The sequence below is a fragment of the Larus michahellis genome, chromosome 2 (genome assembly GCF_964199755.1).
Source record: "Larus michahellis chromosome 2, bLarMic1.1, whole genome shotgun sequence".
Taxonomy (NCBI): Eukaryota; Metazoa; Chordata; class Aves; order Charadriiformes; family Laridae; genus Larus; species Larus michahellis.
The window spans coordinates 37,697,682-37,712,410 of record NC_133897.1 but is presented as its reverse complement, the minus strand read 5'-3'; the positions used below and the strand labels follow the sequence as shown (position 1 = coordinate 37,712,410).

Below are 14,729 nucleotides of genomic sequence, written 5' to 3'. Positions count from 1 at the left end.
CATTAATACTAATAAAGATGTTCATAGAAACAGGGTTTTGAAGCCAATAGCCATAGCTAGCGTTAAGGCATTTAAGCTGACTTATGATTGTGATTTATTGCTTTTGTAGTTTCTATTTGCTCAGGTCTGTAACTTCTAAAGCCATCTTTCTGCTTTTGACGCAAAGCAGTCGATAACTTTTTACAACAGCCCCAAGAAAGACTTGCTCTGCTTTTTTCGACATCTGCTCCATTCCCCATTAATTTCAGTTTCATTGTTGCAGAAGAACTTCTCTGTGTGTTTCTTTCATGGGATCTAAAGGCACCGTATTTAAAAGAGCCGTGAATCCATCTCGAGTAAATATCAGCCCTGGCTAACGTTAAGTTCGAGAGCTGTGGAGTTACCAGTCGTGCTGATGGTTACAGACTTGGGCACGTCGTGTGTGAATAGTGCTCTCTCTTTTTCATAGGTATATAGCTCTTATTCCAGTTCTTAGTGAGGGATAATATGTGTCTTTCCTGCTACTAGCTTAGTCGCTTCCATATGAAAAATTGCAAATTCTTCCTCTGTTGTAATGTCACGCTGACTTTGCTGCAATGTCCACTGCTCTACACTGTTACTGATGGATTTCAGTTCCAGTGGCCCACTCACACAATCCAAGCGAGAGTAGATAAGGCTTGCCCATAACACCAAAAATCGCTTTGAAAAAGAAATCTCCTTCCATTCTGTTCAATGAAGTGCAGGTGAAACTATAAGAGGGGATATGCAGTTAGCTGAAAGTTTTCTCCGGGCTCATGGGGGATGGTGGAAAGGTTTAGACAAGGGTTTATACATCACGATGCAAAATGCTGGAGTCACAGAACACGTTAAAAGCGTGAACTATCTGATTTTCTTTGACTCCTTCCAGAAAAGTTATGTGAGTTGAGGGTTTCTTTTGTTTGTTTAGCTTATTGTGTCAATAGCACAAGTTAAACAGTCTTACAGGGAAGATGTGGTGTGTTCGCACACAGGAGAAGCTGCCTGGCTTGGGGGCCGCATACAACTTTGCTCTTATTTTTTTCTTAATTTTTTTTTCCCCTTAGGCGGAGAGCTCCCCCTCCCCATTTTTTTTTTCCATCGTTAGAAACCTATAATTTTGTGCATCACTCAAACTAGCTGTATAGGAAATGCGTAAGCACAGGTTTAACAGCAAGGTCCCAAAAGGTTTTGCAAAATTCAGAGCCACGCCAGTGAAGGAAGGTGTATTCTTCATAGTGTGTTACAAGGACAAAAATCAACTAGCTTCTTAGAAGAGACTCTTTTTTGCCTTTGTCAGGTAATTATAGGTCTTTTTAGTTTCTACAGGAGCCCTGATGTAGCGTGTGGGAGTTGAGCAAGCCCTGTACAATGGCAGGGTAGAGGCGGCTGGGGGTGGGGGGAAGGCTAGTTATCGTCCCATTTAGAAGGGGGCTGGAAATAATAGTATTAAGATTTGGGCTTTCTTCGGGGGTTGCAGAGGACATGCGACGTGGAGCAGAGTGGCGGGCCTGCGGAGCAAATGCCGGTTAATTAGGCTAAGTATCAAAGTGCAGCGTAATGCCCTATTATAAGAATTCCTCTTACCTTCCAATGGGCTTTGTGTAAAGAAATATTGGTGTGGGAGGAAAAAGAATTAAACCAATCTCCCCCCCCCGCTTTATCATCTGCATCTCTTGGATTTTTTTTTTCCCCTCCCTTAAAACTCTTCTTTAACATATTGGGTTAAGGCTTTAAAAAGCAAAGGCTCGCGCTAAGAAACGCTGTTCCTTCAATGATTCCCTATTTCAAATAAAAGGATTTAAGTTGACGTATGACCACGTGAGCACATAATACAGCGCATTATTGTGGCATTTGGAGTGGAGACCCGGTCTGGCTCCGTCTGCGATTACGCTTTTCCAGTTTCTGTTCAGAGCAAGCACTGCTTTCTATTATTTTTTTTTTTTCCTCCTGCCCCCATCACCGTCCCCGCAAGAGCTGGCCATTTCGCTGACAGCTTTCGTTCCTTATGGAAAGGTTATTGTCGAGCCGAGAGGACGAAATGCTTCGTTAGAAAGGATGGATTTTATTTTAAGGTATTTCCGTTGATTGTTCATTTATGTGGTGAGTTATTGCTGTTCGAGGCAAAGGTCAGTAGCAGAGGCTGGAGCGAGTGCGTGTGTGTGCGTGCGGGTGTGTGTGCACCCGGAGCCAGGCTGCTTCCCCCTTTGTTTCAATTTGCTGCGGTAAATATTCAACTCTCCCCTCGCAGCGAGCAGAGCAGGGAGAGTTTGCTTCTTTATTTATTTTTCTCCATAGAGATCCCACACTGCTGCTGATGGCCAGCTGCCTCAGCTCCAGCCCCTCGATTGCCATCTTATCATTATTTATGATCGGCTAGAGATGGGAAGCCTCTTTTATTGTCGCGTTTGGACTTTTTTCACCCCCCTTAATTTTATTTTATTATTTTATTTTATTTGTGTGTTTGTGTGTTTATTTATGTATGTATTTGGGGAAGCCGGAGAAAAAGATGCGGGGGGGTGGGTGGGGGGGTGGGGAGGGATGCTCCTCGGTCGGGGTCGTGCTCGAGTGTGCGGCGGCGGCGGCGGTTGTTGTTTTATGGGTGTTTGTTCGGCCGCTGCCGCTCGGTAAATCGATGAGTATGCGATCGTGCTGCCATTTTATTTATGATGCTTTAGCGGTACTTTGTTTCCCGCGCGCGGAGGGCTGCATGGGCGCCCAGCTCTATGGCAAAGCTTCCCCTTCCCAAATGAGCCAAGGGGCTTTATTTCTCCGCCGTGAGAAGGAGCTGAACCCAGAGCCAGCCGTGGCTTCTAACAATAAATCGGCCTTGGAAATGTAAGAGCTTTCTCTCTCTGAATGGGGATCTGGAAAGCGAGAATAAAAACGGGAGAAGTGGAAATTATCTTGTGGGAGAACATATGGTAGCCCTAAATTCATATCCATACCGTCGTTTATTTAAATATAGGTATATCCGTACGTATAAATATATAAGTATTTGCATATACTTATAAATACGTGTGCGTAGCTATACATAAAAAAAATGTACTTTAAAAGACGAAAGTGAAAGACTACTTGGCTATTCAAGGAGGGCAAAATGCTATATAAAACGACATTTGCACGGTGTGTCCTGGCTTTGGGAAAGGTCGGAGCGCTGGGGCTCGCTTTCCTCCGGTTCGCTCGCCTATTCCTGCTGTACCAATTTGTGCCCAGTTACCGGGCGCTTGTAGTTACTAATTACTCATCTTGTAAGGGGTTACAAAGAGAGGGGGAGAGAAAGAAAAGCAAACTGTGATAAAAACTCCGCCGTAAACGAAAATAATAATAAAAAAGGTTATTTCCACTCGGAGCTATTCGCGGGAGCTCTGCAGAGACCTGCAGGGTGGAGATGTTGGGGCTGGTTTCTCGCTTTCCTGCTCTTAAAGCCGTTCTCGGAGCAGAACTGACCCAAAGAAATGCTATTTCCCCTTCTCGCCATACTGAAGCACGTTGTCCTTTCTTAGACCCGGCCTCTCTCTCTCTTCGGAGAGGGGAGGAGAGCTGTTTCTCTCCCAGCTGTGTGTCTAAAAGCCAAGGTTGGCTTTGCCGTATTTTGAAATGGGCCAAAACGCGCCTCAAAAATAAAGTACGGGCTTTAATTGCAGCTCAATTACTTGGCAGCTTTTCCTCTGATTTATGACCCAGTTCGGATGCATATTGACCCAGTTAAAACACTCATAAATAATACAGTCCTGGTCTAGAGCAAAAGAAAGCAAGAAGAGTTTTGGAGGAGAGGGGGATTTCGGCGAGTTGTGTAAATAACCTCAGTCTGCTGAGCAAATAGCAGAGAGTCCGTTGCCATTCTTTAGTGTTAGAGAATATAAACAATAATTCGGATTAACCACGGCTTGCTTCGATAGTTCAGTCTTTCTCTAAGGCAGTTAACACCCCCTCCTAACTCTCTAACGACTTGGTCAAACACCACTTCCAGAATTGGTTCCCTTCTCCCCGCCTTGCTATTTCATCCCTAAGAGATCCCCCCAAATCAGCCTTGAATTATGGTGCTGCCTGCTTCCATTTCGGAGCATCCAAGGACAAAGCGCTTTACAGGCATTATTTTATTCAGAAACTAAGAGTAATTCCATGAAAGGGGGAGAGTCCCGCAGATCGGAACCCTTCGGGAAGAAAAGGCAGCTCATTTCTGGCCCGGGAATCAGCCCCAAACGCTGTCGGTCCCTCCCCGAGCTGAGCCCTATCGTTCTCCGCGGAATAGAGCAGAAAGAAAATATTCGGCCTCTGGGAAGGAAAGATAGATAAAAGCAGCGGGGATCTGTGCGTTGGGACACTTATCCCGACATCATAGGAGACATTAAAAAAAAATAATCATCTTCTCAGGTTTAAAATTACCTCTTTGGGGAGAGAGGGGGCGTGGGGAAACGGGACTAATAGGCGAAATCTCGCAAAATACTCTTTGCAGGCAGTAAGACGAATGGAGGAAACACTTCAGTATTCCTATGAACCACTTCGGTTCTCACGATTAAAATCCCTTGCAAATCCCTTCAGTTTTCAAAAGACCCCCTCCCCCCCGGACCTCCCAGTCCCCGCTCTTAGATACAGACATGTAGTCAGAATATCCCGCTGGAGATCGCTCCAAAGTTTAAAGGCGCTCCTAGGAAAAGATCGCCCAGGCTTTCGGCAGGGCTCCCCAAACCGGCAGGCTCCCCGGCGTCCGCAGGTTCCTGCAGTCCCCGGCTCTCTCTCTCTCCCTTGCCAAATCCTCCTCTCCAGTCCGGGGGGTTCCGCCGGGGCGCAGCGCTGCCTCTCGCTATTTGGCCGGGCAAGAGGGCGAATGGCAGATCAGCAGTTTCAGAAGAAAGTGTGGGGTTGATTATTGACTAAAAAGACTTTGTTTTTTTCCTTCCGATGCAACATTCAAGGGGTTGTTTGAAGCAAAACGCATACGCGGGATTTTTGCCTCTCCTCTCCTCCTACGCTGCCCGCTTCCCCTTTCATGTGGTGCCTTCTCACTTATGCCATAAGGAGCAAGTGTTTTCTGTTTTAGTGCTCTGTTTACAGCTTTGGTGCATGAAGTCATAAATCTTGCATAGCCATAAATGACAAAAACCATTGGTATGCGTAAGAGGCCACCCCAGCCTTATAGTGCTTTTTATTTCTCGCTTCCCCCTCGCTTTGTTTGTGCTTTAAGATGACGCCGGGCTCCCTCGTGCTTTAAACCGGCTAGTTATATTTTTAATGCCTTAATTAACGAAGTAACGTCAAATTTACACCTAGGCATTATTCGGAGCCTCCGCTTAATGCACGGAGACCATAGTCCAGCTACTAGAGGGGCAGGGGCTGCAACTTTATTTAAGTTCTCCTTTGCACGGTCCGCTGCCGTGTTTCTGTTGCAGGGAAAGGGGCGGCGGGGGGGCAGACACCGCCATCCCCCAAAAACCCAGGGCGCTGGAGAAAGAGGCGAACGCCTTCCCCAGCTCTGCCGAAGAGCGGGAGGCGAAGGCGAGCTGTGCGGCGCCGGGCTCGCGTCCACGCGGGGCTGCCGCCCACGCGTCCCCACGGGGGCCTGCGGGCACCCCGACCCGCCTGTGCAGCACATGTGTGTGTGTGAGCGCCTCTGTGCCCGTCCCGGGCGCTGGGGATATTTGCGGGGGTGAGGGTGGGAGGGGGGTGTCTGTGTGTACATCTGTGTGTGTGTGTGCGCTCACGCATGCATGAGTTAATAATTAGTAACTCTAATGATTTCCAGCGTGGCTCTGAAGGCATTGCCCAGAGCGGGGATCCTGGTGGGCTTCGGTCGGCTCTCCGGACCCAGCCCCGGCTCTCCGGGCTTTGCTCCCCTCCCCAGGACTCAGCCGGGGTTTTGCGGGGCTCCCGGCGGCGGGGAGCGGCAGAGGGGCTATTCCGCAACCGCCCCCCAAACCCACCGGTAAGAGGGACAAACCCAAGTTCCCCCCCCAGCAGCACCCCCGGAGGCTGGTGAGAGCGACCCTTTGTGAGCGCCGTTTGTCTTCATTAGCATAATTTTCCTGGACTTTGGTGACGCCCGGGTGCAGGGGGGGGTGTCACACTCCTTCACTGCCGCGCTCCTCCGCTCCCCCAGCCCCCACCCTGCCCCAGGCTTCCCCAGGCGGCCGCCTTTCTTTCTTCCTTCCTTTTTTTTTTTCTTTTTCCTTCTTTTTTTTTTTTTCCCCCCCTCCACTCCCCCCCACCCCCCTTTTCTCCTTTCCTCTCTCTCCTTCCCTTCCCAGACCAGCCCTGGGAAACATCCCCGTCCTCCGTGCCCCGCGCAGGGGGAGTCCGCCACGCCGGGGACCGGCTCTGTGTAGGGTGGGCAGCTTGAAGCGGGAGGGGAGAGGAGGAGGTGGGTGTCCGGAGTCACCTTCCCATCCCGTGTGGGGCAGGGCTCGCCCCTCCCGGCTGGGGGGTGCCGGGTGCGGAGGAGCTGAGCCGGTGCCCACCCCGCGGCCGCAGGGACCCGGCTGGGGCAGACACAGCCCCTGCTTCCCTGGGTTGTGTCGCCTCCAAAAAAAATAAAAAAAAAAAAAAAGAGAGAGAGCGAGCGAGCATGCTGGCTTCCGCCTCAGTCGTCAGAAGTTAAGGTAAGCAGGCCACAAATACGCTGCTATCAGTCGTGAATGGCGGAGTTTATGTCCCAGTGATTTATGACCGTAGACTTAAATGTCGGTTCAAGAAGAGTTCACAAGCTGGGGCTTCCTTCCAGGCAGTGACTGATACCCTTACACTTCGTGTTCAGGCAGCTCTCTCTCCTCTCTTCCCCCCCCCCCCCCAACCCCCCCCCCACCTTCTCTCAACTTTGTCTTTATCTTTCAGGAAATCTTGCGGGGGGGGGGGGGAGCGGGGGGGGGGCGCTGCCTGGATTTTCGTCCTGGAGTCAGAGTTTGGGGCTCGGCTGGGAGTTACAGGGCAAAGATCTGGCGTGCTTGGGAAGGGGGGTGGCGGAGGGAAGGAGAGGGTAGGGGAGAGCTGGAGTGGGGGAAATGGGAGGTAATTGCCTCCCCCAAGCAGCTTTCATCTGCTGCCTCCGGGCTGTCTGGGTTGGGGGGAGAGAAGTTGGTAAAGGGCAGAGAGGTGTATTGCACAAATGGAGATGGAGCCGATTAAACGGGCACTGGAAAAATTGGGGGCCCATCTGTCTTTGTGAGACCTGGCCTTTTGTCTGCGAGGGGGAGAGGAGAGCTCTTCCGATCCCAGGCACCGGCTGGGGTGACAAACTCCCCCCCCCCACATACACACACCCCTTCCCACCTCCGCGTCTCTCGTTAGGGCGCTGTTATTATCGTGATCGTCGTCTCTCTTAATCCCGCTATTCCCGCTTTTGCCAGGAATGGCCGCGCGCTCCTCAGGTTACCCCCGCTTCTCTCTAACTTTGTAGGAAGTGATTAACTTGGCGAAGCCAAAGGCGGGAGCTGATTTTTTGCCCCCCCCCGCCCCCCCCTTGCTGGCAGGCGGCCGAAGCTCCAATAATATTTTGCCTTCCGAGCAAAGTTGCCTATTGTCTGCGGGCAGGCGGCTGCGGGAGCCGCGGGCTCCGCATCCCCGCTCAGCGCTGCCCGTCCTGCCTGCGCCGGCAAACTTCCCAGCGGCCGGGGGAAGGCGAGATATTTGATGTCGCGATCATGAAAGGCGGGTGGCTCTGTAAAATCACCGCCTGCTCGTTATTTCCTCTGTCTCCTCTGGTCGTGGTGTCTATATTCTCTCTTTCAAAGGAATTGAGAAAAATCACACCAGGCCTCGATAGCATCAGGAAGGAGAGGCGAGGAGCTGGAAATTGTGTGCGCGCCTCAGATCTCCATCGGTTTATTAGCTTAATAACATCCAAAGAGCTTGATTAGTGCAATAACAGGGTAGCCGCCCTGCTGTAGGTGTGTTACCTTCATTTTGTTACGATCTAACAAAGGGAATACTGTTTTCTAAGAACTTGTATAACTTGAAAGGCGTAGAATGAGCTCGTTTGGTGCATGTGTTGTGTAAGGGTTTTCGCCCCTAAGCATTTGTCCTCATTAGATGTTTGGGGGGGGGGGAATATCCATCTGCTTAAGTACAGGGTAAGTGGCAAAAGAAACGAGAGCTCTTCTGATCCGAAAAGACGTGGTCAGCAAGGGAGTAGGGAGTGAGGAACACACTTTACTTCCTGAGAACAATGTGAGTGCGTGTGGAAAAAGCTCCTAGATCGGAGATTAAGCACAGGTCTCTTCTTTCATTAATGCGGGCGATTCTTTAACTGGTTATTTTCAGGCAGGTAACCAGTAGACTTCAATCTGGGAGGAAAAAAAATATAAAAATCACAGGAAGAAAGAAGGACGGGGAACAAAAACAGAGGGGGGAGAAAGGGATTCGCCCGGGCAGGAGAAGCATTCTCTGGGTTTGTGTCCACCCTCTCCCCAGCCAAGTGACCCTCATACATCAAATTACATAGCAGTTTCCAAGACAGAACCTATTATCGCTAAGTTGGAAGGAAAGTTCAAGCCGTGGTCATGGAGATGAACGCTGGTTTTTCAGGTTCCTGGTGTGTTTTTTTCCCCCAATCCATCATGTTTTAACAGGTAGGATCTGGCTGATTCCACGAAAAGTTAGTGTCTTGAAAATAACTGCTGAAAAAAACAAACCAACAACCGCCGAAGCGCCCAACTTGCCCCTGCTGGCCTCGCTTGAAGGGGCTTCGAGCGGCGCCGGGTGCAGCCCAGGCTGCGGACGCCTTCGCGGGTGGGAGGCGGGCGCGGGGGGTGCGTGGGGCGGCCCCGGCCGCGCTGCGGGGGCCGAGCGGGAGCCGCTGCGGGCGGCGGCCGGGGCTCGCCCGGGCAGAAACCGCTGCCGCTGGGGTGCGTGACCTGGGCGGCTCGGGGTGTTGTGCGAGCACGGAGGGAAGGCGGCTCTGTCTTTGTTTATTTTCCTACCGAGCATTTCATAGACAAGCCAAAATCCGTCGCTTGGGATCGGGGTGTGTAAATATCCCCGTCTAGGAAACCCTTCCACCCCGCTCCTGCCCCCTGCCACACGTAGACAGGAACAATCTCGTGTATTTCTTTGACGTTGTATGGAGGGAGAGACATAACCTGGAGAGAAAGGCTAAAAATAAAATGACGCCGGTTACAGGAGAGGGTTTGATCCCAGAGCTGGAATGAAGGAGTGTCCCAGCCCCTTCGCATTACCGATTCCTCGATCACCCTTATCTCAGAGACTGGTATTAAAACAGCCCCTTGGTGATAAACGATCAACCCCTTTGCCTTGTGGTGCCCCACTCTGTTTCTTAAGAAGAAAGAAAGAAAGAAAACCTAGAAAGCCACTATCCCGGTACAGCAAAGCACATATTTGTAGCTGCCAGTAAATCCAGGCAGCTTTTATATCGAAACGCTCTGTGCCTGAGGCCAAGTCATGCTGCTAAATATTGCTGACCACTTTTTCTTTTATGGCTTTCATGTCACTTAGCTATTGAAAGTAAGATGGATTTGTACCATTTCTTCACCCTGCTCTGCTCTCCCCACACCCCAGGTCTGCCCGAAGAGGCCATTGGAGGAAGAGCGCCACGTGACAGAGGGGTGCCAATGTTATTCTCCAAGGGTGTCAAGACCCTGTCAGTTTGCGAAATAAATATTGGGAAACAACGAAATGCAAAAAGCGACCTACTACGACAGCTCTGCAATCTATGGTGCCTACCCCTACCAAGGAGCAAATGGTTTCACTTATAATGCGAGTCAGCAGCAATATCCTCCATCTTCATCACTTGTGGAAACTGAGTACCACCGCCCCGCGTGCTCCCTCCAGTCCCCCAGCAGCTCTGTGTCCCACCACAAGGCCAATGACATCAGTGAGAGTTGCATGAGGACCCTCCCCAGCCAGCCTCTCCAGCCCCCCGGCCTCACCGACCCACAGGCCCCACCGCAACCGCCTCCGGCCCAGCAGGCACAACCTCCACCTCCGTCCTCCACCTCACCATCTCAAAATGCCAGCAGCAACCCTGCCCCGGCCAACCCCACCAAGAGCCCGGCTCTTAACTCGCCCACCATGTCCAAACAGATATTCCCATGGATGAAAGAGTCTCGGCAAAACACAAAGCAGAAAAACAGCAGTTCCAGTTCAGGTATGAAACATGTTCTCCCCTCTCTCTGGGTACCCCTGGGCTGGCCATGCATCCGTCGTTCCCTGCCCACCCTCTCTTTGGGGAGGGGAGGGGGCTCTTTTCCTCTCCAAGTTGACCCCCTTGAGCCTTTGGAGAGGAGTTCCCACTGCTTGCAAGGGGAGCTCGGTGAAAAAACCGCCCCCTGAAAAACTTTCCCAGCCGCGCAGGATGGGTCTGAAGTGGCTTTGTTTCCTCGTGGCTAAGCCACTTGTGCCCTCTTACATCTATCACATTTCCTAGGTAATCCCCCCTCCAGTAAATCATGTCAGTGCGGAGCAGCCCAGGCCTTAAGCCAGAGGCCTGTCCCGAGTACTTTGTTGGCACGGTGCTGTTAGATTAATAAGACAGTGACCTATCTCTGCTGAAGTGTAACAGGAATAAAATAGCTCATAATCACGTGCAGGCAGGATCAATGCCCTGCATGCAGTCAGAACCCCTTTCTATTTTAACAAGCTGATTGGCAAAGTTACAAGCCTGGTAAACAAAAAAGCATTCTGGAGTGCCATAAACTTAAGCCCATAAAATATTATTTGAGGGATGCAAGTGTATATTAACGCTTTTATTATGCGAGGAAACCCAAATTGATAACACCAGTGCTAGCTCCAGTGCCCAGGAGTTGGGCTTATATTAACTTCTTCCTCTTTCTCTCTTAAATGTGCCTTGGAAAGAGAATCCAAAACTTTAGCAAATGTCTTTGCCAGTCTGCTTTTTAAAGCCCTGGTAACATTGCTGTTTACAGCTTTCCATATCATGTATTTATTTTATTAAAAAGCAGTAACATTTAAATATGTCTGTATGCCTGTATGCAAGCCTAGCCACTGAATGTTCTTATGTATATTATACTTCCCAATCACTACCATATGTTTATGCTATATGCTAGAGGTGATAGAAACACCATACTGTCAATGCTGTGCTTATGTGTTATAATGTTATATTGTAGATACCTAACTTTCAGGCATCTCTAGCTGATGTGTAGATATCAGGGTTTTCAGAAAAAAGAGGGCTGCAGGTCTTTAGAGCAATGGAAAACTGCTAGTTCCTGAAGACCCTGATCCCACTGTGTTAGCAGAGCCATAGGTTCACCTTTAGAGTTTCTAAACCCAACTGTGTTTCCCTGAACCCTTCTAACTCCCTTATGCAAAGCTCAAGATATGTTGTATGCTGTCATTCTTAAAGGAAGAAAATATAGTCATATAGTAACACTAATGAGGTGAAGGAGTCTACGGAGGCTTGAAGGTTGGCATAGCTGAGCTTGTGCCATGGGGGAGTACGCGTTGCAACTGTAGGCGTCCATCTCACATCCAAGAGCTGGACTCTGCAGGTGCTGGTGTTGTTGGCTGTTGTCTGTGGTTGCTGTGTCCAGGTTCACCATGCTGATTGTGTTCTTTGTGTGATTTACATAGGTGAGAGTTGTGCTGGTGATAAAAGCCCTCCGGGGCAAGCATCCTCTAAGCGAGCCCGTACAGCTTACACAAGTGCCCAGCTGGTAGAACTGGAAAAGGAGTTCCACTTCAATAGGTACCTTTGCAGGCCGCGAAGGGTAGAGATGGCTAATTTGCTCAATCTCACAGAAAGACAGATCAAAATCTGGTTTCAGAACCGCAGAATGAAATACAAAAAGGATCAAAAGGGCAAGGGCATGATGACCTCTTCAGGAGGACAGTCCCCAAGCAGAAGCCCTGTCCCTCCAGCTGCTGGGGGATATCTAAACTCTATGCATTCTTTAGTAAACAGTGTCCCCTATGAGCCCCAGTCGCCTCCGCCATTTAACAAGCCTCATCAAAACACCTATGGCATCCCTGCATCGTATACTGCTCCTCTTAATAATTGCCCACCTCCTCAAAAGAGATACACGGGGACGGCAGCTGTGACACCTGAATACGATACTCATCCTCTTCAAGGCAATGGTTATGGGAATCCACATATACAGGGAAGCCCCGTCTATGTAGGGGGCAACTACGTGGAGACCATGACCAATTCTGGGCCTTCCATCTTTGGTCTAACTCATCTCCCTCATCCTCCCTCTGCCAACATGGACTACAGTGGGGCTGGGCCAATGGCCAACAATCACCACCATGGACCTTGTGATCCGCACCCAACATACACAGACCTTACAGCTCACCATCCTTCTCAGGGAAGAATTCAGGAAGCGCCCAAACTCACCCATCTGTAAGAGACAGGAGTCACTAAGTGGAACACCAAGCCCCCAACTTTTGGAAAGTACTCACCCCTTCCCTTCTCTTTCTCTCCTCCTCCCATGTGCCCTCCCCTCCCCTTCTCGTTTCTTTTGTTTGTTTTGGTTTGTTTCATTTCCTTTGGTAAAAGCGTTTTCTAGTTTATGTGACGTAGCAATATTTGTTGCTTGAATTGCTCTATAGTTTCACTAGTGGATATTTATCTTCTTGAACTGTAGCCTTGTGTCTCACTTTGGGAGTATGCAGAGGCTTTATACTTTACCTTCTACACTTTTATCAAAACAGGGTATATGAACAAATTTTCTATAAAAGGAATTCTTAAATGTGAATTTGTTCGTACATGATTGATCCCACGGGGAAGCAATTTTTTTTATTGCACTTCTTTTAAATAGCGAGAAAGACATCAAAAACGCTTGGACAGGGACTCCCTGGACAATTATTAATACGTGTAAGTCTTTCAATGTGTGTATGCTGGTGAACATTCAGATTTATTTATATTTTTTTTTGCAAACATTGAATAATCTAAGTGTTTAAAATTTTATTTATCCCCATTTGTTCATATTTATATATATATAAAAAATCTGTACCCTGAATATTCAGGAGGTATTTACCTGGCCATATGTTAGATGGCGTATCGGCACGCATAGGAAATATCATTTGAAAGGAAACTATTACTCCTTTTATTAAAAATGATGATAACGATGATGATGACGATGCAATAAAATCTGGGAAAAAAGATCATTGTTTGAATACTTTATGCTTGTAACATCCAGCTAGGCGGAAAGCCTGTGAAGCTGAAAAGGCTAGATTTGTTTTGAAAGTTATACATTCCTTGCTGCTCACGTTCCGAAAAAAAAAAAAAAAAGAAAAAAAAGAAAAAAGAAATAAAGTTTTTATTCTGAATAATAAAGAGTTAAGAACATGTTCTTCGCAGCGCAAGGGAAGGGAGAGCCCTTCATGACGTGGGGAGCTGGGAAACTCGTCTGTAAACTCATACGAGGATCCGCTCGCCCACCCGAAGGGCCCCGCGACGCCTTTTCAGCATTTCGTAGGCAGGGAGAGGGAGTTTTTTGGCGTGTTTTCTTTTTTTCCCTTTTTTTTTTGTTTTTTTTTTTTTTTCCAGCGGTGTTTCACGCCCCGCGGCCCGGACGCCTCCTCCTGCCCCCGCTGCGCGGTGCCCGCCCGGCGCGGAGGGCAGGCGGGCGCGGATCTCCCACCTCCCCGCTCCGGGGCTCCGGTGGGGGACCGGCGGCGGAGCAGAGCGGGGGGACAGTCCTCTGCCTCCCTGTCGGGGTGTGTGTGTGTGTGTGTAGCACATGGGAGCAGAGCTGAGGAAAAAGCCTCGCGTGGGTGCGGAGGGGCCCGCCCCGTCCCCGGGCTCGCCCACTGGGCAAGGAGGGGACCCGGGCAGCTGCCGAGCCCCGCCGGATTTTGGGATTAGGGGCGTTGGAGCAGGCCCCCGGCCAAACCCCAAACGCGGCTGGTTGCTGGGGCGGATGCCGAGCACTGCTGCCTCCGGACACGGCTCCTTCCACCCACCGCCCCCTCACCGTTTTTCCCGTTTTCCTTAAAGAAGTGGATTTTATCTCTTTTTTTTCTTTTTTTTTTCCCTTCTTTTTTATTTAATTATTATTTTTTATTTTATCTCGGGGTTGTTTCATTTGTGCTGAGCCGCCTTCCCTCCCCGCCGCTGCCTGAAACTGTGGGGGAGGGGAGCCTTGCCCTCCCCTCTCTTCCCGCGGGGGTGTGGATGTGTGTGCGTGTGAGTGTGGATGTGTTGCGGGGGGGAGGGGGGAACCACACGGTACTGCAGAAGGGCGACTGTCCCGGACCCGAACAGGCACCCACGGGGGTCTCCTGTCCGAATCGGCTCGAAGTGGAAGGCAGAAACCCGCAAACGTGTGTTTAAATCCGATTTTTCTCCCTTTCAGGCGAAATGTCCGTGATTTTTAGATTGAAACTTGAAAGATAAATCGAAATGGACCTTAATAGACTAGGTAAAATATACCCCCGCACGTTTATAAAGACATATTCCTATGCTGTGTAGATAATAATGCACGCTGTTCACCATCTGTATCTTTTAGAGCACAGAAAAAAAAAATATGTCGCCATTTTGGTCTCATGCTGAAATATTATTAATCTTTGGGCTTTATCTTGTTCCCAGAACCATCCTTGCCTGATGCTGAAACATTGTCATGCGTGCATGAATCTATACAGAGCTTTTCTGCATAAATAGATAAAGCATGCTCAGTCAAAGAAAGGCACTGCAAATATATTTATACCGTGATGTTTATTGTATATATAGATATGTAACCGTGGAAGGAAAGGTTATGTAGTCTGATATTTTGCATCGAAACCTGACTATTACCCAATACAGACCAACGACTCATTATTATTTTGTAGGC

At 49.3% G+C, this 14,729-nt stretch overlaps 1 protein-coding gene across 4 annotated transcripts in view; it reads left to right on the top strand.

Moving 5' to 3' along the window:
- Window positions 1-14,729, top strand: part of HOXA3 (homeobox A3) — a 49,979-nt gene that overhangs the window by 31,964 nt on the left and 3,286 nt on the right. For 2 of the 4 annotated variants that reach the window (XM_074574904.1, XM_074574902.1), the window contains 2 exons: window positions 9,502-10,090; window positions 11,533-14,726. In XM_074574904.1, coding sequence (XP_074431005.1) covers window positions 9,619-10,090; window positions 11,533-12,302 — 1,242 coding nt within the window. In that variant the 5' untranslated portion in view covers window positions 9,502-9,618 and the 3' untranslated portion in view covers window positions 12,303-14,726. Of the gene's footprint in view, window positions 1-745; window positions 2,070-9,501; window positions 10,091-11,532; window positions 14,727-14,729 lie in introns of those variants that run through there. The other 2 variants (XM_074574905.1, XR_012585505.1) reach the window with 2 other exon arrangements.